The sequence below is a fragment of the Thunnus thynnus genome, chromosome 2 (genome assembly GCF_963924715.1).
Source record: "Thunnus thynnus chromosome 2, fThuThy2.1, whole genome shotgun sequence".
In the NCBI taxonomy this organism is placed as follows: Eukaryota; Metazoa; Chordata; class Actinopteri; order Scombriformes; family Scombridae; genus Thunnus; species Thunnus thynnus.
Window position 1 is genome coordinate 10,439,638 of NC_089518.1, and position 20,605 is coordinate 10,460,242.

Consider the following 20,605-nt stretch of genomic DNA (forward strand, 5'->3'; position numbering starts at 1 on the left):
AATTAGGGATTATCATGCTAATAAACATTAATTTGGTCGTTAAGACTTTACCATAAGGCAGGCAACATATTGCCATAAGACAGGCAGATGTTACACATCTTAAATATGAATGCTCACCTTTGTCTATGACTATTTAAAAACGTCAATAGAAGTGACTAAAAAACAAATTTGACACCTGACTTACATTTAGGATAAATTAGCCTATTTCATTTATGTTCAATGATATTAGCGACACATCACACAACAAGACAAAGTTGCAAAAGAAAATTCTACATCACTAACTAGTTAAATATCTGTTTCATGCCTCTGATCTGTTATTCTCTAATCTGTTATCACAGCCAGCAGCGAGTAACAGAAGCACTGTTGCTGAATGCACAAACGTAACTTTACTGTACTTCAACTGCTTACTCTTCCCTGGCCTGGTGGGTTCGTCAAATTGCTGTGATTGGCTGGATGGTTGTTCATTTAATCTAATTTGTAGGTTTTTCATGTATGGGAAACTCAGTTCAATGACCGCTTCAATACATCACAACACCCGCAACACCCACAGCTGCGACGCCCCTGATTTCAGGAACCATTAATGACCAGCCCCTGCAGACAGCTGCTGGACAGGCTCTTCTTGCCAAATATATGAATTACGTCATCGTAACGCGAAAACACGCAGGATTATATAACACGCTTGATAGGTAAACGTACACGCAGTCCGTCACCGGCAGAAAGTGAGTTTTTTTGCTGCTGTGAAGCCGAAAACCTGAAGAAACCGCAGAAATGTCCGCATGTGAGTTTGAATCGCTGGAGAAAAGTCTGGAGACTCACTTGCCAGAAGGCGAGCTGGCAGAGGTCAAACGCATCTTATTCGGAAAGGAAACAAAGTGAGTTGATGCCAGAGTTTGTGTTCATATTATATATAATATTTAGGGACCGAGCCCAAAAGGCACAGGACTACTGTAAAACAGTAGTTCTTGCCTAATGGCGAGGACTCTGTTGTTTTTCGTGTGTTTGCTTGTTTCTTTTTTTCTTTAATATTACGGGACATCACACCTAAATTTGACCCCATAAACATGCTCAAAAACTCCAAACAACCCAATTTGGCACGCACATCAGGTCTGGTGAAAAATTTGATAAAATGTGAAAATTGTGCCAAAATGTGCCCTCTAGCGCCACCTATGTAACTAAAATGGCCACGGCCCGTAGGAATGTCGTAGAGAGATCAAACCAAAACCGACTTCATTTGTCTCATCAAGACCTACAAATCATACACTGACACCCCTGACCTAAATCCAACAGGAAGTCCACAATTTGCCCCAATTTTGGTCCCCGAACAAACGCTATCTACTCCGAGGGCGTTAATGGTATCGGCTTCAAACTTTAATAGATGACTTATGACACTATTCTGAAAAAAAGTTGTTAAAAACTTTGTAATAACTCGAACAGTTTGGATTTGATAAGCCCTGAAAGTTGGAGTGCCACATCACACCTTACAATGTAAAACAATGGGGAGGCGATCTATGGGCATGAACTTTGTGTCAAACAGAGGCTTTCAAACCTTTATCAATGGATTCGCAACGAAATTTCCTACTTAAAAATATGATTTTTAATTTTAGATTTGGCCAAAGTCATGGAATTTAGGAGGTCTGCTCCTGGTGAGTCACTCTCTCAGTGCTGTGAAACATTCCGCAACAAAAGACTTTAAAACTCACACTCTAATATCTCAAAAACAATAAAAGATAGAAAAAACATGTAAATTCAAGATTTGTAGGTCAAAGTCTCGTGACTCATTTAAAGTTCAAATGAAGTTTGTATCTAACACTATGTGGAAGCAGTAAATGTTCAAAAAGGTGAGTATTTTTCTGTGTCCAGCTGCAGTTACTTATTGTCTCTACACACCTGACAGTACACATTTCAATCAAACTTTGACCAGGTCATGTGGGTTAAAAGTCTTTCCTTTTCTAAAAATAGACTTGATGAAACACACAAACTCATCAAGAGTTTTCAATTTACTAATTGAAATTTAAGTCATCCTGTCAAACAAACTTTCAAAATAAAAGCACACCACACTTGTAAGAAATATCCCTTATTTTTTAAAAGCAAAATGAACTGATCCCGACGGGCCAGAGTGCGAGGTCCCGACCAACACTGCTTGCAGCTTTAATTCTTTTTAAATCTGTCTTTTTTCCACTGCATTTGTCCTGGTAAATTATTATTCTGCAAAGTGGACTTTGTCCGAGCTGCAGAACACACACACAACCCTTCAAACTGTTTAACCACCAAAACATTACTCATAAAAATTAAGTTTTTAAAATGAAAACTTTACAATATGTGTCCAAGTTGATGTCAGAGTATTATACATAGTGTGCAATAATAGAATTACAGCTGATGATGTTATATGTGCAGGACATGGGATGAAATTTATAGAAGTACTGTGATTTTATTTGCACATTTCCAACTAGATACAAGTGAGAATTAAGAAGAAGGAAAAGCTCATTTATAATCTGGCCCACGTGGTTTATTCACACAAATCTCTGTCACTGACTGCATGAGGACCAGGATCTCTGCTCCATCACATTTGGACAGACATCGATTTGACTGAAAAAAAAAGCCAAAGAGGCCAAAGGTTTTGCTCAATTCTCAATATTGACTCAAAGACAAGGCCTCAACAGTACTGGACATTCGGTACGCACCACAGAAGCACAATATAATTACCTGCTCTATTACTTCATCTGATATACTGTAGAGGACCTAAAGTTAAAATCTAGTTTGATATTTTAGATACAGGTTGCATATTCCTAAATAAATGTGTGCTTAAGGTACCACAAACTAATTATTTACTATTATTCAGTTATGAGCAGCAGAGTGAGAATAATTGTTCACATCAACCTCTGAGTTGTAATTCACGATCAGAGATATCTGGCATTTCTGACAGCGATGATATTTCTCACTTAGTGAAAAGAACTACAGAAGTGTCAACCAGCCTCCATTGTTGGCAGTTACATCAAAATAAAAACTAACACTACAGTCGATTCAGCTAATTTAAAAGGAGCTCTGCACAGTTTGTTTGTAGCTGGTTTCATATGTTATTGAACTGCTCCGAATGTTAACACAGCTAAAGAAGCTAATTTAGACTATTTCAGTGAACACTCCAAACTCAGAATAAAGGGAGGTTTTTCTGTTCTGCTGACACTGCATGAATGCAGCATAATACAGACATAATGTTCAGCAAGTCGGAGAAACGGGGGTCAATAGGTGCCACAACTTCTTTTTCTTGCCCTTCGGCCTCCTTGCAGGTTAATGCTCATGAGCTTCTTTTGCATTACAGGAAGTTGGACCTCCCAACATGTGCTGTGGAGGCTGCGTCTGAGCGTGACTTTGAGCTGAAGGGTTACAGGTTTGAAGCTACCCAGGAACAACTGAGGCCACCCAGAAGGATCCGGGTGGGACTTATCCAGCACCGCATTGTTCTACCCACTGATGCCCCCATCCTGGACCAGGTCAGGACTCCTATTACTTGCCAAAACAACACGTAAAAACCTGTGTGGTGAAAGCTAATGCCCTGCTTGTCCCTCACCCGCCCCCCACAGATCAATGCCATGCACAGCCGGATTGGTGAAATTGTGGAGGTGGCAGCCATGTGTGGTGTAAACATTGTCTGCTTTCAGGAGACCTGGAGTAAGTGATATCATGAGTTAGAGCTACAACTGTAAAACAATATGTGAGACTGACCTGCCTTTTGCTTTACACAGCCATGCCCTTTGCTTTCTGCACCCGCGAGAAAGAGCCATGGACAGAGTTTGCAGAGTCTGCTGAAGAAGGAAACACCACACGCTTCTGCCAAGAGGTGAGAAGTCTCACACATTGCAAAAACACACATTACTGCAATACACAAGTCTAATGGTACTGTCATTTTGTCATTAGCTGGCCAAAAAGTACAACATGGTTGTTGTTTCCCCAATTCTGGAGCGGGAGGAGATGCACAGCACTCTGTGGAACACAGCAGTGGTGATATCCAACTCTGGAAATGTGCTGGGAAAGAGCAGGAAGAACCATATTCCCAGGATTGGAGACTTCAATGAGGTCAGTATGTGATCACCTGTATACTATATGATTCATTGCACCTGATTAGAATTAGACAAACTGCTACATTTTTCTTTGTACTCAGTCTACATATTATATGGAGGGCGACACTGGCCACACGGTGTTCCAGACGCAGTTTGGGAAGATAGCTGTGAATATCTGCTATGGGCGCCATCATCCTCTCAACTGGTTCATGTACAGTATGAATGGAGCTGAGATCATCTTCAACCCTTCAGCTACTGTTGGAGCTCTGAGGTAGGAGACAAAATGTAGCAATTATTATTTCTGGCATGGTCGTATTCACCTGCTAGAGGCAAAAATGAGCTGTTGGGCTGCTATTAACCTCATGTTTCTCCCCCTCTCTGTGCACTGTGTACAGTATCACTGTGATGGAATATTACAGGAACACATGTTTTCTATGTATTAATTTGATTAAACACAAGTTAATTCAGGAATATGCACCATGTAAGCACAATATCAGGGGCCCTATTGAAGAGAGCATCAAGAACGGCTAACAAAGCAGGAACCACCTGAATACCCTTATCATGTTTGTCTGTATTTGTCTATATTTCCAAACAAAGTTCCACAAATTACCACAAACCAATTGCCACACAGTGATTCTGGGGCTTTTTGGGATCCTGGTGGTCTATGGCCCCCGAGGCAGTTGCCCACTTTGCTCCGTTGGAAAATCCAGCCTTGATTTACTGCAGGGTGAAAAATGTGATGCAATAATAGTAGTATTAGTTGTTATACATTGTATTTGTTATATATACATCAATAATAATGTTATGTCTTTTCCACAGTGAGCCCATGTGGCCTATAGAGGCCAGGAATGCAGCAATAGCTAACCACTGTTTCACTTGTGCAATCAACCGTGTTGGGACGGTAAGTCAGTGGATCTGTTTGAAGACATACACATACAGTATGTTTTGGATAAATGGCACTCAAATGCAGGGCAGCAGCTTGGACTTCGGGAATGCTGAGGTCCTGACTCCTACATGTGGCTTTTTTTGGATAAGAGTTGTTTTTTGTCTGGCTTAGTTAGAAAAATAGCTAACCAGTAGTCTCATAGTTACACTATATGACAATTTCCATACATTTCATAAAAAGTGATGAGTGTTTTTTATGTAAATGCAACAGAAATTGAGAATAAAAAGTAAAGCAAAGAAAGTGGGTCCCTTAAAACAATGTTGATGGTGAAATATATCACACACTTGTCACACAGATGTTTCAGTGACCATGTAACCATCACTGATCATTATCCTGAAGATCATTAACACCTAATCTTTCCTGACATGACCTCAGTGTGCTAAGTAGAGGCTACAGCCCTGCTCAGGTGTTGTCTCATTGTTGTGAGGTTATGTTGTTGTGCAGTTCTGACTTTATGTGCATCTTTGTCTTTCACACAGGAACATTTCAAAAGTGAATTCACATCTGGTGATGGAAAAAAAGGTAGATTTATTTCCCACAACTGAGAAAGTTACAACCATTTTCATGTAACATCTTTAACTTGTAAAGTTAAAAACATGAAAAAAACATGAAATGTTTTTGTGCCGTCTAACTGTGAAATGGAGCTGATTGATCCTTTAAGTCAGGAGCCATTTGTTAGTTTCATTGATTGGAGACAAGCACACAGGAAATGATGGAGGAAATGATAACCATTGAAAGCAAAATGCAGTTAACCAAGCACCAACGTGTTTATTATTGGGGAGCGAACCTGATTTAGAAAGAATTACATACAATATCCATAACTTTGACAGAAATAAATATATAATGTGTACATTTTTTAATGTTGCAATGTATTTTTTAATCTCCTGTTATCACAACAGGATTTATTTTTTTCAGTAGTAGAATCATCGAGATACCAGGAAAACTGTCTTTTATATTTTCATTTATATATATTTTCCTCAGGTTTGGTCTCACATACAGTGAGTAGCTGTTACTGGCAGGGTGAATTATTTGACAGCTCTCCTGGTTTTTGCAGCTCACCACGACTTCGGACACTTCTATGGATCCAGTTATGCTGCTGGTCCTGACGGCAGCCGCACCCCAGGGCTCTCAAGGACCTGTGACGGACTGCTGGTGGTAGAAATGGATCTCAACCTGAACCGACAAATCAGTGACAAATGGAGTTTTAAGGTAAATGAACGAGGCAGAGCGTAAGCAGCCTGTGTGTCACATTTTGACTTGCTTTTATAAGGAGATGGTTATGCTTGTCTGTTCCTGCAGTAATTGGATGCTTGTATATTGAAAGTGGCTAAAGAGGTTTTTGTAGTTTCAAAAGTCTGGTTCAAAAATACCATCTATTCTCTTCTCATATGTTCTTATTTTCTGTGCCTGCAGATGACTGGGCGGTACCCTGAGTATGCAGAGGAACTTACAAAAACTGTCAGACATGACTTTAAACCCAACATAGTGAAGGAGTAGATGATGTTCCACATACATCCTGCAGATTTGCTGTAGTCCCTTTCAGTATGAAACACACTAAGCTCAGTTATCATCTTTTCATTGACATTTTGTGTTTAGTATTCTGTCTTAACAAAGTATTTGTCTGTGATTGGTTCAGATTTGTCATCATACAGTCACATAAAGACAAGATCTGGTTTCATACTCTCTGGCAAAATGTGACCATTGTGTGTAAATGCCTCATTAAATAAACATGAACAAGAAAAATCAAAATAACGGGTCTCCTGTTGAAATCTTTTAATTACAACATATAATAAATGCAGCTCTATGTTTAATAAAAAATAAAGTTTAAAATGTGCTATTTGTTCACACAAAAAAGCACAGCCAGGAAGAAATCACTTCTCATGTATTCAGAAAAAAACTATTTCATGGCAATTTAAAAAAAAAAAAAAATTAAATAACATAGAATTACGTCTGGTATGAAAAGCGTAGTGCAAAAACTTAACCATGATACCAAAATGGAGAAATAAAACTTGAGTGACGAGGAGGAAATGATCTATTCATCACACCTTTGTTCTGCCACATGATCAAAACAGCCGTACAATGCATCCATCTATCCAACACCATAACACAAGATGTTTTTTTCCTCGGTGAAGTGAATCAAAGTGGTGAATTCATGTTTCTCTGTGTCCATCAAGTCCATCCATGTTCTTCTGCAGGCAGATTCAGTTCCATAGACAGACTATGGAGTATTGCATTGAACTAGTTTTGTCATTTGATGCGCATGTCACACTTTAGGGCATTAATTACCTGAGACGTTCAAAACACAACTACTTCCTCTGTTCTTGTTGAAATAATCACGTGAATAAAAAGTGACAGGTGAGTTAGGAGGATTTCTTTAAAAAGGCAAGTAGAGGTGAGGCTGGTGGCTACACATGAGCACCTTCTGACGTCAACACCGAACACAACAAATACATTGGATATACTAAATGTTTTCATCATCAACCCTGAATTATGTGCACATTATTTCCTGGTAATTCTTAATTTAGGTCATAATTCCCATATTTCATCCATTTTAAATCTGAAATACTCTGTTCATAGTTAAAGATTCCAATCCATGAGCAACCGCTGTCATTAAAACTCAACAAAAACATGATGAAACTATCTGCTTATCTAAAAGAAAAGAAAATACAAAAATAAACAATTCAGCATAAATTTGTTGATATCTTCCAGCTGTTAATCCTTCACATGTCATGTCGGCTGTATGTCGGGAACATGGGTGAATGTGCAGCTAAGTGTTTGTCATGTGAGCATTAGCACCGGAGAGGACAGCGACAGCTGACGACAGCAGGAGCCACTAGTCCAGAACCTGCATTATGATGTCACTATTATAATGATGAGCTGGGAAGAGCCAAATCCATGTCCGCTTCCCATCAGCTTTCCTTAAAGATGAACAGGATATCCTCATCTGTCCCATAACTCCGCCGGGCCTCCTCGAAGTTACTGACGCTGGTGCAGCACACCCCTGAATCACACACACAAACACACACACACACACACACACACACACACACACACATATATGTATTAGTTCCCAAAAGAAGACACTCCTTGTTAACAAACAGTAGGGGGATTACAGTTGTTCAAGAATCAGCAAATAGTTTTTCCTACGTGTTTGTGACATAAAATTGATTTTGCACAATCAAACTTTTTAAAAAGATCCTAATTGTCTCAACGGTTCTTTATTTTACAATCAGTTTTTTGATTGGACCAATTAAGGAATGGCTTGAAAGTTTAAGAGTGGTTCAATATTTTCTTATTCACGTTCTTGCAGATAGTTGAGATGGGAAGATCAATATCACTCTCATGTCTGTCCAGTTTAAATATAAAGTTACCACCAGCAGCCCGTTAGCTTAGCTTAGCATATAGAAAAGAAACAGGGGGATACAGCTAGCCTGGCTCTGTCCAAAAGTAAGAAATGCCATGCTGTGGTTTTATGTGCCAGACTATTTGTTAGCCAGTAACAAAGGTTGTTAGAGGTGCTAGTAGGTGGATTTTGTTGCCTTTGGACAAAGCCAGGCTAGCTGTTAAATCAATAAGTCAAAATGTTTACACAGTAATTTGAAGTTATTTAACAAAATGGACTAAAATATACTCTACTCTAGTGCTGTAACTAATGAAAAATTGTGAAAAGGACCCATCACAAGCTCCCAGAGCCAAAGGGTGCCGTCTCAACCAGAAATCCAAAACTCACCAATATTCTATTTTTACTTTACAAACATATAAACAAGAGAAAAGCAGCAAATCCTTACATTTCAGGAACTGTAAACATTTTTTCTTAAAATATGATTAATTAATTATTAATTTATTTTCTGCCAACAGATTACTTGAGTTATTAATTTATATGTTTAAAAGGGCAACAGCTATCAGGGCATTTTAGTCCTGATGTAAATTCTGACGGTGTCTATTAGTTTCATATTTTCTATTGTATTACCAAACCTATTTATTTTAGCTCTTTGATATTGTGACTGTTTTGCTGTTCAAATAAAAATAAGCCAATTTCTGCTTGTGCTTTAGATGTATGAGATTACTCACGGTCAGAATATGCAGGGTTGTTGTAGAAAATGCAGCCGGTGGTCCTGTTGAAGCCACACACAACCACAAAATGACCCTGGTACTCAGGTTTCCTGCAGAAACACTTCTGACCAACAGGCAAGAAGCAGCAGTATTTGACAGGCGAGGAGCAGAGTTCACATGTCAAGACAACAGCGTTGACCAACACTATGGCAACGTGGCCCTGCTCCAGGTGAGACTGAATTTCCTGAACCGTCACAGAGCTACGGATAGATAATCACAAACACATGTCAGAGTTCAGTTTGTATTGTACAGGATAAAAACTTGTCCAAAAGAAAAATAATGAACAAAAAAACTCACCATTTCTTCACCACCACACTTTTGGTCTCTGCTTTAAGGAAAAGCTCATTCACTCGGTCTTCTTCAGTATCAAAATGCTTCTTATAAAAGGACTGCAAACCATAGCAGAAACAATACAAACACAGATCAGAAACGATTCTAATCTTTTCAGAATGATGAGGGTAAAAGTCTGAGGACGGGGATGATAAACTATGTTTGGCTCAGCAAATTACCTGATTCCTAAAGCCCTTGTCAACACCCAGGGTCTGCGTGCAAAAGCAGTGTTTGATTCCTAGATGGCACATGAGGTAGGCCAGGTCAATAGTCCACACGCTCTCTGTCAGCTTCAGCTCCCAGCATGCTCTCTGAAACTCCTCATCACTCACAGGGTGGAGGTACCTGCAAAGTTTTTACAGTTAGAGATTGTGAATCCTGACAGGTCAATCCACACTACACTCAACACCAGTATTACACTTTAAAAATGTCTGTCACTACTTTTTGTCCTTAATTTTCAAACAGCAATTATTTACCCTTCAATATTGGTATTTTATTTATTAACATCCCAAGTTTATCGGACAATCTTAAAGGATAGATGCAAAATGAGATCATGCAAAACCAGAATATAAACTGTACTGTATTTGATAACATATCTACAGGCATCAAGGGTTCATACCTTTTCAAGTATGTCTTAAAACAAAAGTCAGGTGTCCATGTGAACAGTGAAAGAGGTTTTCCTCACTGTAATCATTCCTCCTGTTCATACTGGCTATTAAAAATCCTCTTCAAATGTTTCAAAATTTCAATGTAAGTGATGGAGGCCAAAATCCATAGTGTGTCCACACAGTCATTTAGTGCAAAAATGCATTTAAAAGTTGATGTGAAGCTTATATGAGTCTTCAGCAGTCTGAGTTAGTCATATCAAGTGGATATCTGCCACATTTACAGTCTTTTTAGCATCAAATTCCCTCTTTGTGTTTCCTCAGACAGTGTTTCCTTATTGAGCTTCGATGGAAGTATTGTAACAAAAAGAGGGACTTTTGCACTTAAAGACTGTAACACTGAAAGATATAAACTTGATTTGACTCATTTGGATGCTGAAGCTTCATATTAGCTTCAGATAAACTTTTAAATACATTTTTGCACAGAGGGAGGACTATGGATTTTGTCCCCCATCACTTACATTGTAAATACTTATGAAGAGATCTTCTAATGATCAGTATGAACAGAAGGAAAGATTACAGCAAGAAAAACATGTTTCACTGTTCATTTGGCCTTCCGACTGTTGTTTTAAGACACACTTGAAAAGGTATAAACCCTTTAATGCCTGTAGATATGTTATCAAATACAGTACAGTTTATATTCTGGTTTTGCATGGCCTCATTTTGCATAGATATAACGATAATGCAAAAGGATGAACATTTATGGTGATGTGAAGTTGGGTGTGCACTTACTTCAGGACCATCCTGGAGCAGGCTAACCCACAGTCCCAGTGGTACAGCTGCCGAATGACAGGTACATTCAACAGGACGACATCCTCTGAGAAAAGCCACGCTGTTATTATTACATTTAAAAACACTCTTTAAACTGTACTAAAAAGTGCTAAATCTGGCGCTAAGTTACTACCAAGAGCAAAAGGCAAGTTAGCTGAGCTTTATGTGTGTGGTTGACATGAGTCTGAGTCACTCACCTGTCATTCTGTTGAATTCTTTCTCAGCAGACAAGCGGCCAACTAGCTCAGTAACTCAGTACGAGCTGTTCAGTCCTGTTTACAGCATTTAAACCGGAGTTTGGTTTCCCTCATCGATGCTAACTACAAGCAACGAGCTGCCCAGCTGCAAGTTTAGCTGCCAGGCTAACAGCATTAACAAGTCTGTCTGTTGGCAGGTTCACACATCGACGCACAACACGGCTGCTACACATACAGCGGTTAGTTAACTAAACAACTACAGAATAAAAGTTAGAAAAAATCAGTTTTAGCAGGATTTCGTGTCTGTCTATACCGTTGTTCTGCTTCACTTCTCTGTTGTTAGTTAGCACACTGGTGTTTGGTGTATGTTGTCATTAAAGTTATGCTGCCCCCGTGCGGTGCGGGGGAGTCATCACTCATCTCACACTACTCAGAAAGTCATACATTTCACATCCTTTACATTTACAAGTTTAGGCTTTATTGAAGAATGTACATGACGTTGAAAATCTCTGTTTTCATGTCAGTTTTTTCCGAGCAGGGCCGGATCACCTGCTGGTCCAGATGTTGAGGTGACCATGCTACTGGGTTCCATAGGAGGTGCCCAATGATACCTGTATTGTAAAAATATGAAGAAACACATTGAAAAGATTGACACATTTTTGGGGAACATTTATTTCAATACTAATAACTGCCAGCAGCGATGAATGTAAAACTTAAAGAATTAAAGGGTCAGCCACTCACTGATTCACTGTCACCATCCTCATTCAGATATGTGACTTTATATTTACTGTAAAGATCTCTTTTCCTCATGCATGTCAACATGACCCAGTCAGAAACTACAGGCACCTGAAGGGGGAAAAATGAGTTAAATGCAATTTGGTGGGCCACAGCTTTTTCCAGGGAAATGTCATCATCTTTTACTCAGGAAACCTGTAATGAAATACAGAACTGAACAGGCTACTTACCAAACTAAGGAATGACAACGCTGCTCCCAAGTTTATTATGGTGGGTACAATTCCAAACTTTCCGGCCTGTAAGACAAAAATAAAAACCCCATTTTGAGTCAATGCACCTTAAATTAATCACACACATTTTAATGAAGTCATTGCAATTGATTAAGGCCTCACAGTTCCAAAAACAATGACGTCGAACCGGATCCCGTATGCTTTGATCAAGGTCCTAGATTCCTCTCCATCTGGCGTCATGTAGTATTTGGCGAACCTACAAGCAATGTTTGTTTAACCAGTTTTGCCATCTCCATCAATTTATTAATAAGGCTGTGTCAAATATAGCTTCACCTGAAATTAAATCCAGGAGCAACATTATTGACAGGACTTTTGCTGTCCAGCCTGCGGAAGCTGTACTTGGGGTAACACTTCCCTGCCCACCAGTCCAGGTCACAGCTCCAGTCAATAATAATACCAATGATGCCACCCTTTGAAAACATAAAAAAACCCTGAAAACTTAATTCTTTATTCACATTTGTATTGTTTAAGGGTAGATACACAACACTTTGATCACTTGTGTGAGACCTGACCACTGAAAGCATTAAATTCTGAGCGTACCTTCATAGCCATGTCTTGAAAGTCCTCTCCAGCCTCTGAAACGATGTGTTTGAGGCGGAATATGGGACAGTAAGGGTCTGTTGTACGATTGAACTCACACTTCCCCAGATATGAGGAGTTAATATGTGGCAATATGTTTCTTCTGAAGAAGGAAGGAAGATTTACTTTGATATAATGGCACACAATAAAACAGCATGTTGCATATACTGCACTGATAAGAGTCTCTACACATCTTTCTTGTCTTTGTTTTATAATCTGAAACACTTACCTGTGAAAGTTGAAGTTCGGGTACGTCACACTGTTTTTGATCAACACTGTGAAGTTTTCTGCTGCAGCCAGCAGTGCACGTCTGTGGGAGAAACAGCATGTCAAAGCTATATCTACTGTAAATTTAAATATTAACACATATATAATATGGGCATTGCACATGTTCTTACTCAGGCATCTTGGTTTCTTTTTCAAGAGGACACCATGAAAGCACTTCGCAGGTCCGGACAGTTGTGGAGTAGTTCTCACACAGTCCTGTCTGTATACCTGGGTGGAAAACAGGTGTCAGCTGCTTTTTGCTGTATGGTATTAAATGATTTATAGCTGATGTATCAACACACATCAGTGGGATGCCAGCCTGTGAGGGAGGTCCCTACCGTTTCCTCGAGGATCAGCGTGTCCCACGATACAGTCACAGTCGTCCACGCAAGTAGTTGATGGAGTTGGAAGCTGGAGGAGGAATCACATTAACTGTGTTAATCTGTCACTATCTCAATCCAAATAATGTGCAGGGTTCCCATCATGACCTTTAGTTCTATGACTTTTCCTTATCTTTACGCAACTAAAGCATATCCATGGCCTAGCAATTTGATGATTTCATTAGTAATTTCATCATTCCCAACAATGAAAACAATTCAATTTCACAGCCGGTAGAAATCCTGAAGGACATTTTAGCAGTGATCTGAAGCTTGCTCATCTGGCTGCTACAACATTCTGCTGCATAAAGTGGATTTCTGTTTTAATTCTGAACAGTCCACATGATAACAAATGAAACAAAACCACAACAGCATGAGATATAACTCATCAGTTTGTTCTGTAATTGATTAGGCAGGTTGTAATATAACATAAAACAACTGATCCAATAGGGTGCAAAGTCACTAGTGCTGAAATTATTAGTCGATTAATCAAATTGTCAATCAACAAAATGAATGGGCCTTTTTCACAGCAGATATTTTGACTTGTCGTATGAAGAACAGCACAGGTTGTAATTAATACCATTAACAATGGCTCTGTTCCACTGGAGTCTACCGGTAGGCCATGAGCCAGCATGCAAGATAACGGTGCTGGAACAGATAAAGCTAAATGGATTGTAGCCCTTATTAGTACAATGCTGACATGCTGTTTTTATCAGGTAGCCTGTAATGTTTACCATGTTAATCATCTTAGTTTAGCATCATAGACTAATAATATTTTCTTATTGGCGCTTATTATTACAAACTGCAGCTGAAGCTGATGGGAATGACATTTGCTTTGCAGGTATTTGGGAATAAACCAAAGTACTGGATAATATTAGTTTCAAAGCTGATGATGGTGCTAGATCAGTCAAGTCATTCATTGGTGATGACTAACAAAATTTCATGGCAATCCATCCAATAGTTGTTGAGATATTTCAGTCTGGACCCAAGTGGTGGACTGACCGACAGGCTAAGATCTGGTCCAAAAAGGTTACTGGTGCTGAAGTCATTAGTCAGTTCATTGCTGATTTGTTTTGTTCATTTGCAAATCAACAAAAAATTCATCAACAACAATTTTGATTAAAAAACTGGTTGTTTAAGTCAGGTTCAAGTACACTCGTCTCTGTTTTACATAATCTTAATTTTGAATATCTTTGGGTTTTGACGGTCGGTTGGACAGAAGAAACAATTTCAAGACTTCACCACTGGCTCTGGGAAATACTGGGGGACTTTTTTCTATGTTTTCTGACATTTTACAGATGATGAATCAATTCCTTAGAATAATAATTGACAGATAACTGATAATAATTTTTAAAAAAAATCATTGATTGCAGCCCTAAAAGTTATATAACAAATCAGTGCTAAACTCTGAAATAAATGACCAATACTCCAATTACATGTTTTCAAGTAACAAACAATGTTCATCATAAAGTCGTCTGTCCGGAGGATGGAAACCATATGATTTCATATCACATAGTATCAGTGACTCACCTGGGGACAGTGTGTCTGAGTTTGTTTGGGTGTAACAACCATATTCGTCAACACAAAGAAAGAATGATCACCCTGTTAGACAGAGGAGACGCACAAATGTCACAAGGCAAGTGTGTATAGATTAGTTGACTACAACTGCCAGTACAGATCACACGTTAAGTCAAGATAGAGGGGTTATTACATAGGAATGTATCTGTAATAGAGATGAACTGTATGTTTAAATACCTGAGGTGGCATAACATAATCAACCACGTCCCAAAAATGCGGTTCTGTGTCAGATGTGTTGGTGAAGGCGAAACCTTTCACTTTGGTGGTGACAGTACTGATGACAGAGTCTGTATCCTGGTACGCTTTCTGCACCACACACACATACCTGCAGGTTTACAGCGGTATGAATTAGTTAACAATGCAATTAAATCACAACAAGTGGCCATAAAGTCCATTACAAATGTTTATCATGACCAGTTTAGTTGTGGATTCACGTTTAACAAAATCACAACCCTTGCATACTGGTAACACAAAGTTCCCCCATCAAAGCTTTTCGTTACTTACCCCACCACATACAGCACCACCAGAAGCTGGACGAATCTGAAGACAAGTCCTACCCATATGTTTGGTATCACCAATGTTTTTGGAGTTTCATAATCAAACACATAGTGCAGACACTTCTGGCAGCAGCCTGCAGCCCGGCTCATTGCTGCACCACACTCACCAGTGATGGATGAACTGTGCAGCAGTGAGGAGCACACATGCCTACCATTATTCAAATCATTGTATTCAAATCATTTTCACTGTACAGCCACTTCTTTGACCATCAGCCCGTTTAACTCAGGCCTGTGTGTGTGTGTGTAGGCACTAGTCCAGTCTTTTCCTTAGCCAGCAGCGTCATAGGAGCCCCTGCTGTAAATAAACCAGTTCTGAAGTAAACAGTGTGTAAAATATGGCTGTGATGTTACAGTTCTTGTGTCAGGAGATGTAACATCACCACCTCTAGGCTGGGAGGAGGAGATGGTTAGCAGCTGGTGACTGGATCAATGCCTCATACTTGAAAATCCCATAACAGCTTGTCACATACCCACAACTTAAATATACAACACACAGAAGTTAATGATTTCAGTTTGTGAGAAGTACATGACTGGAGGGTAAAAAACTAACTTCTACATGCAGAAACTGCACTTCTATTCATCCTCTTTAGTAATCTACTCACCAATCTGGAGATACTCAGAATGTACTGGAGCAAACACAATGACACCTTTGTTTAAACAATTCACCACACATCTACATGTCACATTCAGATACTTCAAGAGTTTAACTCCAATGCAAACTCTAACTGATAAGAAACTTGTAACACTGAGCCTGCACACTCTGAGGAAGACATTTGTGCTCCTCTCTCATCTGCATTGTACACGAATAAATACACAACAAATAAGAGCTGCGACAGATCTGAAAACTCCTAACTCTTACAAAGAAATACATAACAACAGCAACACCATGAAAACCAAAATTGTTTAAGAGTCACTTTTTAATTTCATAACACGCAATGATTTCCATGAACACATGACAGAAAAAATGTCACTTTGGTCCAAAAGTACCTCCGCTATAGAGACAGTCTGTAAAAAAACCCCAAAAACGAACCATTCCAGTTCAAATAGACACTTTGGCATCCCATTCGTCACTAAGAGAAGGTGGTGTAGCTTGCCTTCAATAAAATATTCATCTACCCACCTGCTTTCAAGTTTCTTTTAGTGATAAAGTCCATGTAATATAATCACAGGAAAGAAAGAGGCTACACTGAACTGTATACACAATATACAAATGGATATTTTTTCATTGTTTTTTTCATTGGACAGAGTAGACACACAGACATGTTAATTCAATCAATAAAACTAATGATATACAGTCATTATGTTTTGCGTTTCAGTGCTGAATTTTCAAGTATGATATGAAGGCATCTACAATATACTGTAGAAAAAAAAAAGTCCACAGTAATGAAGCTACAGTGAAATGTCAACCAGGAAAACTTCTCCTTTTATGTTTGTGTTCTCCAGTTTAACCCCGAAACCAGCCATCATGTTCAAGAAATCTGAACTGATCTTGTTTCAGTCACTGACTTCTCATACAAGGATAAACGAGCTCGAGCTCGCTTGAGTTTTGTATAAACTGTCAGTCTCTTGAACTGTAAAGTTTACACAGACTCATCTGCACAATGTCTCACTTGGTAGAAAGTCTGTGTCATGTCTAATTGAATGGCTGACAGTTTTAACCGATAAAAACAGGTCCATAAGTTTCATATTCGGCCAAAATCAAAGTCAAGCCCCCCGTCCTGCAGGTTGCCTTCGTTTGCGTTGTCAAAGCTGTTCTTCCCATGGATCTGTTTGAGGTGCTTGCGGAGAACTGGCTTGTGAGCGAACACCATGTCACAGTAGTTACAACGGTGGGGCTTGTCCCCGCTGTGCAGGTTTAGGTGATCCAGCAAAGAACACTTTTGGGTGAAGGTCTTCCCGCAGATTTTACACTGGAAGGGTTTGATTCCGGCATGGACGCGCATGTGTCGGTGCAAGTTGCCCTTCTGTGTGAAGGTCTTGCCGCACAGGAGGCACATGAACAGCTTGTGCATCTTGAGGTGGTTGGCGTAGTTCTCCAGCTGGCGGAAGACCCGGGAGCACTTGGGACACTGGTGGTACCACTGGAGAGGCTTGTCGTAGTTCCTCTGGAACCCCATGTGTTTCTCTGCAGGAGAGGACGGAGGAGGAGGGCTGAGCGGGTAGCCGGCCATGCCAGGTGGCACCGCCATGTCACTACTACGACTGTCCACAGTGGAGTTGATGAGCGAGTGTTGGGGTTCAGGGGAATGCAGGGCAGCAGGGGGGCTGGTCGGGAAGTGACCGGTGATGGAATTTTCTGCTACGTCAGACACAGACTCCACCTTGACTATGGTGATGTCACTCTCGACTACACCCTGCCTGGGATGTCTGTCCAAGATCTGGAGAGGGGACTTAGGCTGTATAATCACATCGTCATCGTCATCATCATCATCAGCATCACTACTTTTGTGGTCCTCAACCTGCTCCATCTCCTCCTCCTCCTGATGGACAGTCCTCACCTGAGAGTGCTCCTGTTCTCTCGAGGCCTGGGAGGATAAACCCTCCTCCCTATCCTCCCTTCTCATCTCCACATCCACCTCCAGCTGCTGTGAAGCCTGCGGTTTGATGAACTTGCTGAGGGCTTGAGTGCACTGCTCCACAATGTGACCCATTTGGAGGAAGCTGGCCACCGTCAGGTAATGGACCAGCTCCAGCTCAGGAAACTCCAGCTGGCCTGTGTAGCAGGACAGCAGCAGCTGCCGACCCACCTCCGCCTCCTGGATCATGGTGATCTGGACCTCCCTGGAGTCCTGCTGAAGGATGAACTGGTCCCTCAGGAAAGACGAACCAGCGGCAAACACCACCTTGTGACCTGGGACCTCCAGCTGGTTGATGCGCACAGTGACATCACAGAAGCGTTTTTGGTGACGCAGGAGGTTCATCTTCCGCAACATGGAGTCCCCAAATGTGGCAAAGCGGAACTGCAGGATCACCTGGTTCTGAGCCATAGTGAGCCGACCAGCAGCAGCAGTGCACCTGTAGGAGACATGCACAGACCATCATTTCTCCTCAACAGGCACACACTGTAAACTGTGTGATTTGGATATTTCATTCATATTTTACTACAGATTGCAGGAAGTCATTAACCAACTGTTAAACCAGCTTATAAAGATTGAAAATAATACAGTGTTTCTCATTATATTAAAAGAGCTATGGTCTACAGAGACCAGCTCATATTTCAATCAGACACATGGAGCTCGTTTATATAACTACCACCACCTGTGTCGATTATAATCGTCATCAGCATGACCTAATCTTCAATATGAGTCCACAGACTCCGTCCAGAGTCTGCTTCAAAACATGCTGGTTAGCACTTGGCGCCTGCTGGTAACAATAGAGCACCGTGTAGGCTAACAACATACAATAGTACCGAATAATGGTCACTTTCCCATCAAATGAGACGGTTACGAAAACGTTTACAGGCTCTATTAGTTACACTGTTGCTAAGGTCGACAAACATGACAATTTAAACGTGACACTTTGAAGCGGAGATTTGTTTTTGTTGACTGGACTTTAGCGTCACCGTTAACGCACCAGTAACGTTACTGGCTTTCATCTGAGTGAAACAGCTCGTCCAGGTTTAATCTTTAGAAAACAACGCAACAGAATGAAAAGAGCGTGTCTTGTATAAACTCTCCGTACTTCACGTTAGCTGTAAGCTACATGGCAACAATCAATCACAAATCGCCTCCATATTTCTCTTTGGCCTACTCCCGCTGAGCTGCATCTGCCCCGGTCTCAGCCATACTGTAGATCACTAGCTGACTATGTTAGCATGTTTGTACTTGTAAGAAACGCTTTGTAGTTTTACCTGTAGTCCGCTCGCAAACAGTCGTGTGGGATGGCTTTTTGTCGGGTGGGACACTGGCCTGTGTCTGTCTGATGTGAGACTGCTGCTCCGGATGCGAAACCAATTTAAAGGAGCAGTAAGTGTACTGGGACCACCTCTCATCCCCTCAAATACTAATGGGCCCCTGAAGTCCTGAAAGCTGATACTTAATCTTGTGCGAACACAAGACAGTTTACTATAAGTTCATGTGTGAAACATGTTAACCTTTACTGATGATTCATAATCATTAACTGCAGGACTGATGACTTATCAGTGACTGTGACTATTCATTATTTACTATTTACAGCTCCTATAAGAACTTACTATTAAATCTTTTGATTGAAGCTAGAAGACAAAAAGGTAAAATAGCACATTGAATGTGTTCAGTAGGTCAAACATCTGTAATAGTACCGGTCAGTATCACCACAACAATAATTATAATGTTTTATTAAAAGGCTACAAAATACAAAAAGACTGCATTCACACCGGATAGGCTGTGTGTCCCTGATCAAAACACCAATTAGACCATCATAAATCATCATAAATGATTATGAATCATTAATGAACATGTTCTAAGACCATCCAGTCTGCAGTTATATATGATAAGTCATAATGAAAATAATATAAGTCTGCAGTTATAATGGATTTTTGTCTGAATGCCCTGCAGGCCTTCTCTTTCTTGCTTTATGTACAAGAACAGAACTTCATTGGATGACAGTCTGAGGTGAAAATCAAACTTGATTAGCTGAGTTCTCTTCATTGTATGGTGGCTGTGAGCATCTGAAGTTGTCAGGCTTCATGTTAGAGACAAAAAAATGCTGCAAAAGTGCCCTCAAAGGTGCCCCCACAGTAGAGCAAAAATGATAAAATGCCCTGAAAGGTACCTGCACAAAGGAGAAAACATACAAAAGTTCTGTAATTGCTGTCTTAGCTATGGTAAATCAGGATGAAGTGCCCTATAGAGGGCCTCTATATGTGATAATCTGCATGACGTGCCCTCATGCGCCCTTTCAGTGGAAGAAAATGTGATAGTGCCCTGTAAACTACCCCCACAAGATGTAATACACTGCCCTATGAGTTGCTGTTGTAATGAGGTGAGCTGGAAGTTCTGTACGGGTGCCCTACTAGTGAAATGAAAAGTGGAAAAAGTGCCATTTAGGGTTCTCCTCAGTCTAATATACAGAAGTGCAGAATTGAGTGCCCTTTCAATGAAAGAAAAAACATGATGAAATGCCTATAGGGTGCCCTGTATGGGAGGAAAACTTTGCAAAGTGCCC

The 20,605-nt window shown here is 40.3% G+C and overlaps 4 protein-coding genes across 5 annotated transcripts; 1 reads left to right on the forward strand and 3 right to left on the reverse strand.

The window, feature by feature from the left end:
- The first annotated feature begins 565 nt into the window (after positions 1–565).
- upb1 (ureidopropionase, beta) lies at positions 566–6,935 on the forward strand. The gene is made up of 10 exons (XM_067602517.1): positions 566–872; positions 3,317–3,488; positions 3,579–3,666; positions 3,741–3,835; positions 3,913–4,071; positions 4,157–4,326; positions 4,875–4,956; positions 5,481–5,523; positions 6,056–6,210; positions 6,415–6,935. The coding sequence occupies exons 1-10, from the start codon at positions 769–771 to the stop codon at positions 6,496–6,498; spliced, it is 1,152 nt and encodes a 383-aa protein (XP_067458618.1). The 5' UTR covers positions 566–768; the 3' UTR covers positions 6,499–6,935.
- On the reverse strand, positions 6,760–11,423 carry gucd1 (guanylyl cyclase domain containing 1). Its single transcript, XM_067602529.1, has 6 exons — positions 11,078–11,423; positions 10,842–10,926; positions 9,624–9,789; positions 9,412–9,503; positions 9,073–9,314; positions 6,760–8,002 (listed from the first exon to the last, which is right to left on the reverse strand). Exons 1-6 carry the CDS (start codon positions 11,082–11,084, stop codon positions 7,911–7,913), a joined length of 684 nt encoding a protein of 227 aa, XP_067458630.1. The 5' UTR covers positions 11,085–11,423; the 3' UTR covers positions 6,760–7,910.
- A 98-nt stretch (positions 11,424–11,521) lies between these two features.
- p2rx4b (purinergic receptor P2X, ligand-gated ion channel, 4b) lies at positions 11,522–15,583 on the reverse strand. Its single transcript, XM_067602508.1, has 12 exons — positions 15,408–15,583; positions 15,081–15,228; positions 14,856–14,927; positions 13,287–13,359; positions 13,080–13,176; positions 12,911–12,991; positions 12,643–12,784; positions 12,376–12,512; positions 12,205–12,298; positions 12,043–12,108; positions 11,819–11,923; positions 11,522–11,688 (listed from the first exon to the last, which is right to left on the reverse strand). The coding sequence occupies exons 1-12, from the start codon at positions 15,548–15,550 to the stop codon at positions 11,656–11,658; spliced, it is 1,191 nt and encodes a 396-aa protein (XP_067458609.1). The 5' UTR covers positions 15,551–15,583; the 3' UTR covers positions 11,522–11,655.
- A 776-nt stretch (positions 15,584–16,359) lies between these two features.
- On the reverse strand, positions 16,360–20,569 carry zbtb26 (zinc finger and BTB domain containing 26). 2 transcript variants are annotated; one of them, XM_067602488.1, is made up of 2 exons: positions 19,311–20,569; positions 16,360–18,475 (listed from the first exon to the last, which is right to left on the reverse strand). In XM_067602488.1, exon 2 carries the CDS (start codon positions 18,445–18,447, stop codon positions 17,143–17,145), a length of 1,305 nt encoding a protein of 434 aa, XP_067458589.1. In that variant the 5' UTR covers positions 18,448–18,475; positions 19,311–20,569; the 3' UTR covers positions 16,360–17,142. The 2 variants fall into 2 exon arrangements, with proteins under 2 accessions (XP_067458589.1, XP_067458599.1); XM_067602498.1 differs by lacking the exon at positions 19,311–20,569 and adding an exon at positions 19,142–19,280.
- Positions 20,570–20,605: the final 36 nt, after the last annotated feature.

Bases quoted from the DNA above. Each gene is read 5' to 3' on its own strand.
- zbtb26 (XM_067602488.1), bottom strand. From the start codon at position 18,447: ATGGCTCAGAACCAGGTGATCCTGCAGTTCCGCTTTGCCACATTTGGG.
- upb1 (XM_067602517.1), top strand. From the start codon at position 769: ATGTCCGCATGTGAGTTTGAATCGCTGGAGAAAAGTCTGGAGACTCAC. The intron at 873-3,316 runs GTGAGTTGATGC...TTTGCATTACAG, and splicing joins TTATTCGGAAAGGAAACAAA to GAAGTTGGACCTCCCAACAT. The intron at 5,524-6,055 runs GTAGATTTATTT...TGGTTTTTGCAG, and splicing joins ATCTGGTGATGGAAAAAAAG to CTCACCACGACTTCGGACAC.
- p2rx4b (XM_067602508.1), bottom strand. From the start codon at position 15,550: ATGAGCCGGGCTGCAGGCTGCTGCCAGAAGTGTCTGCACTATGTGTTT. The intron at 14,928-15,080 runs GTATTTAAACAT...TCTGTCTAACAG, and splicing joins ATTATGTTATGCCACCTCAG to GGTGATCATTCTTTCTTTGT. The intron at 12,785-12,910 runs GTAAGTGTTTCA...TTCCTTCTTCAG, and splicing joins CCGAACTTCAACTTTCACAG to AAGAAACATATTGCCACATA.
- gucd1 (XM_067602529.1), bottom strand. The intron at 9,790-10,841 runs GTAAGTGCACAC...AAAACTTTGCAG, and splicing joins TGCTCCAGGATGGTCCTGAA to GTACCTCCACCCTGTGAGTG. The intron at 8,003-9,072 runs GTGAGTAATCTC...TGTGTGATTCAG, and splicing joins CAACCCTGCATATTCTGACC to GGGTGTGCTGCACCAGCGTC.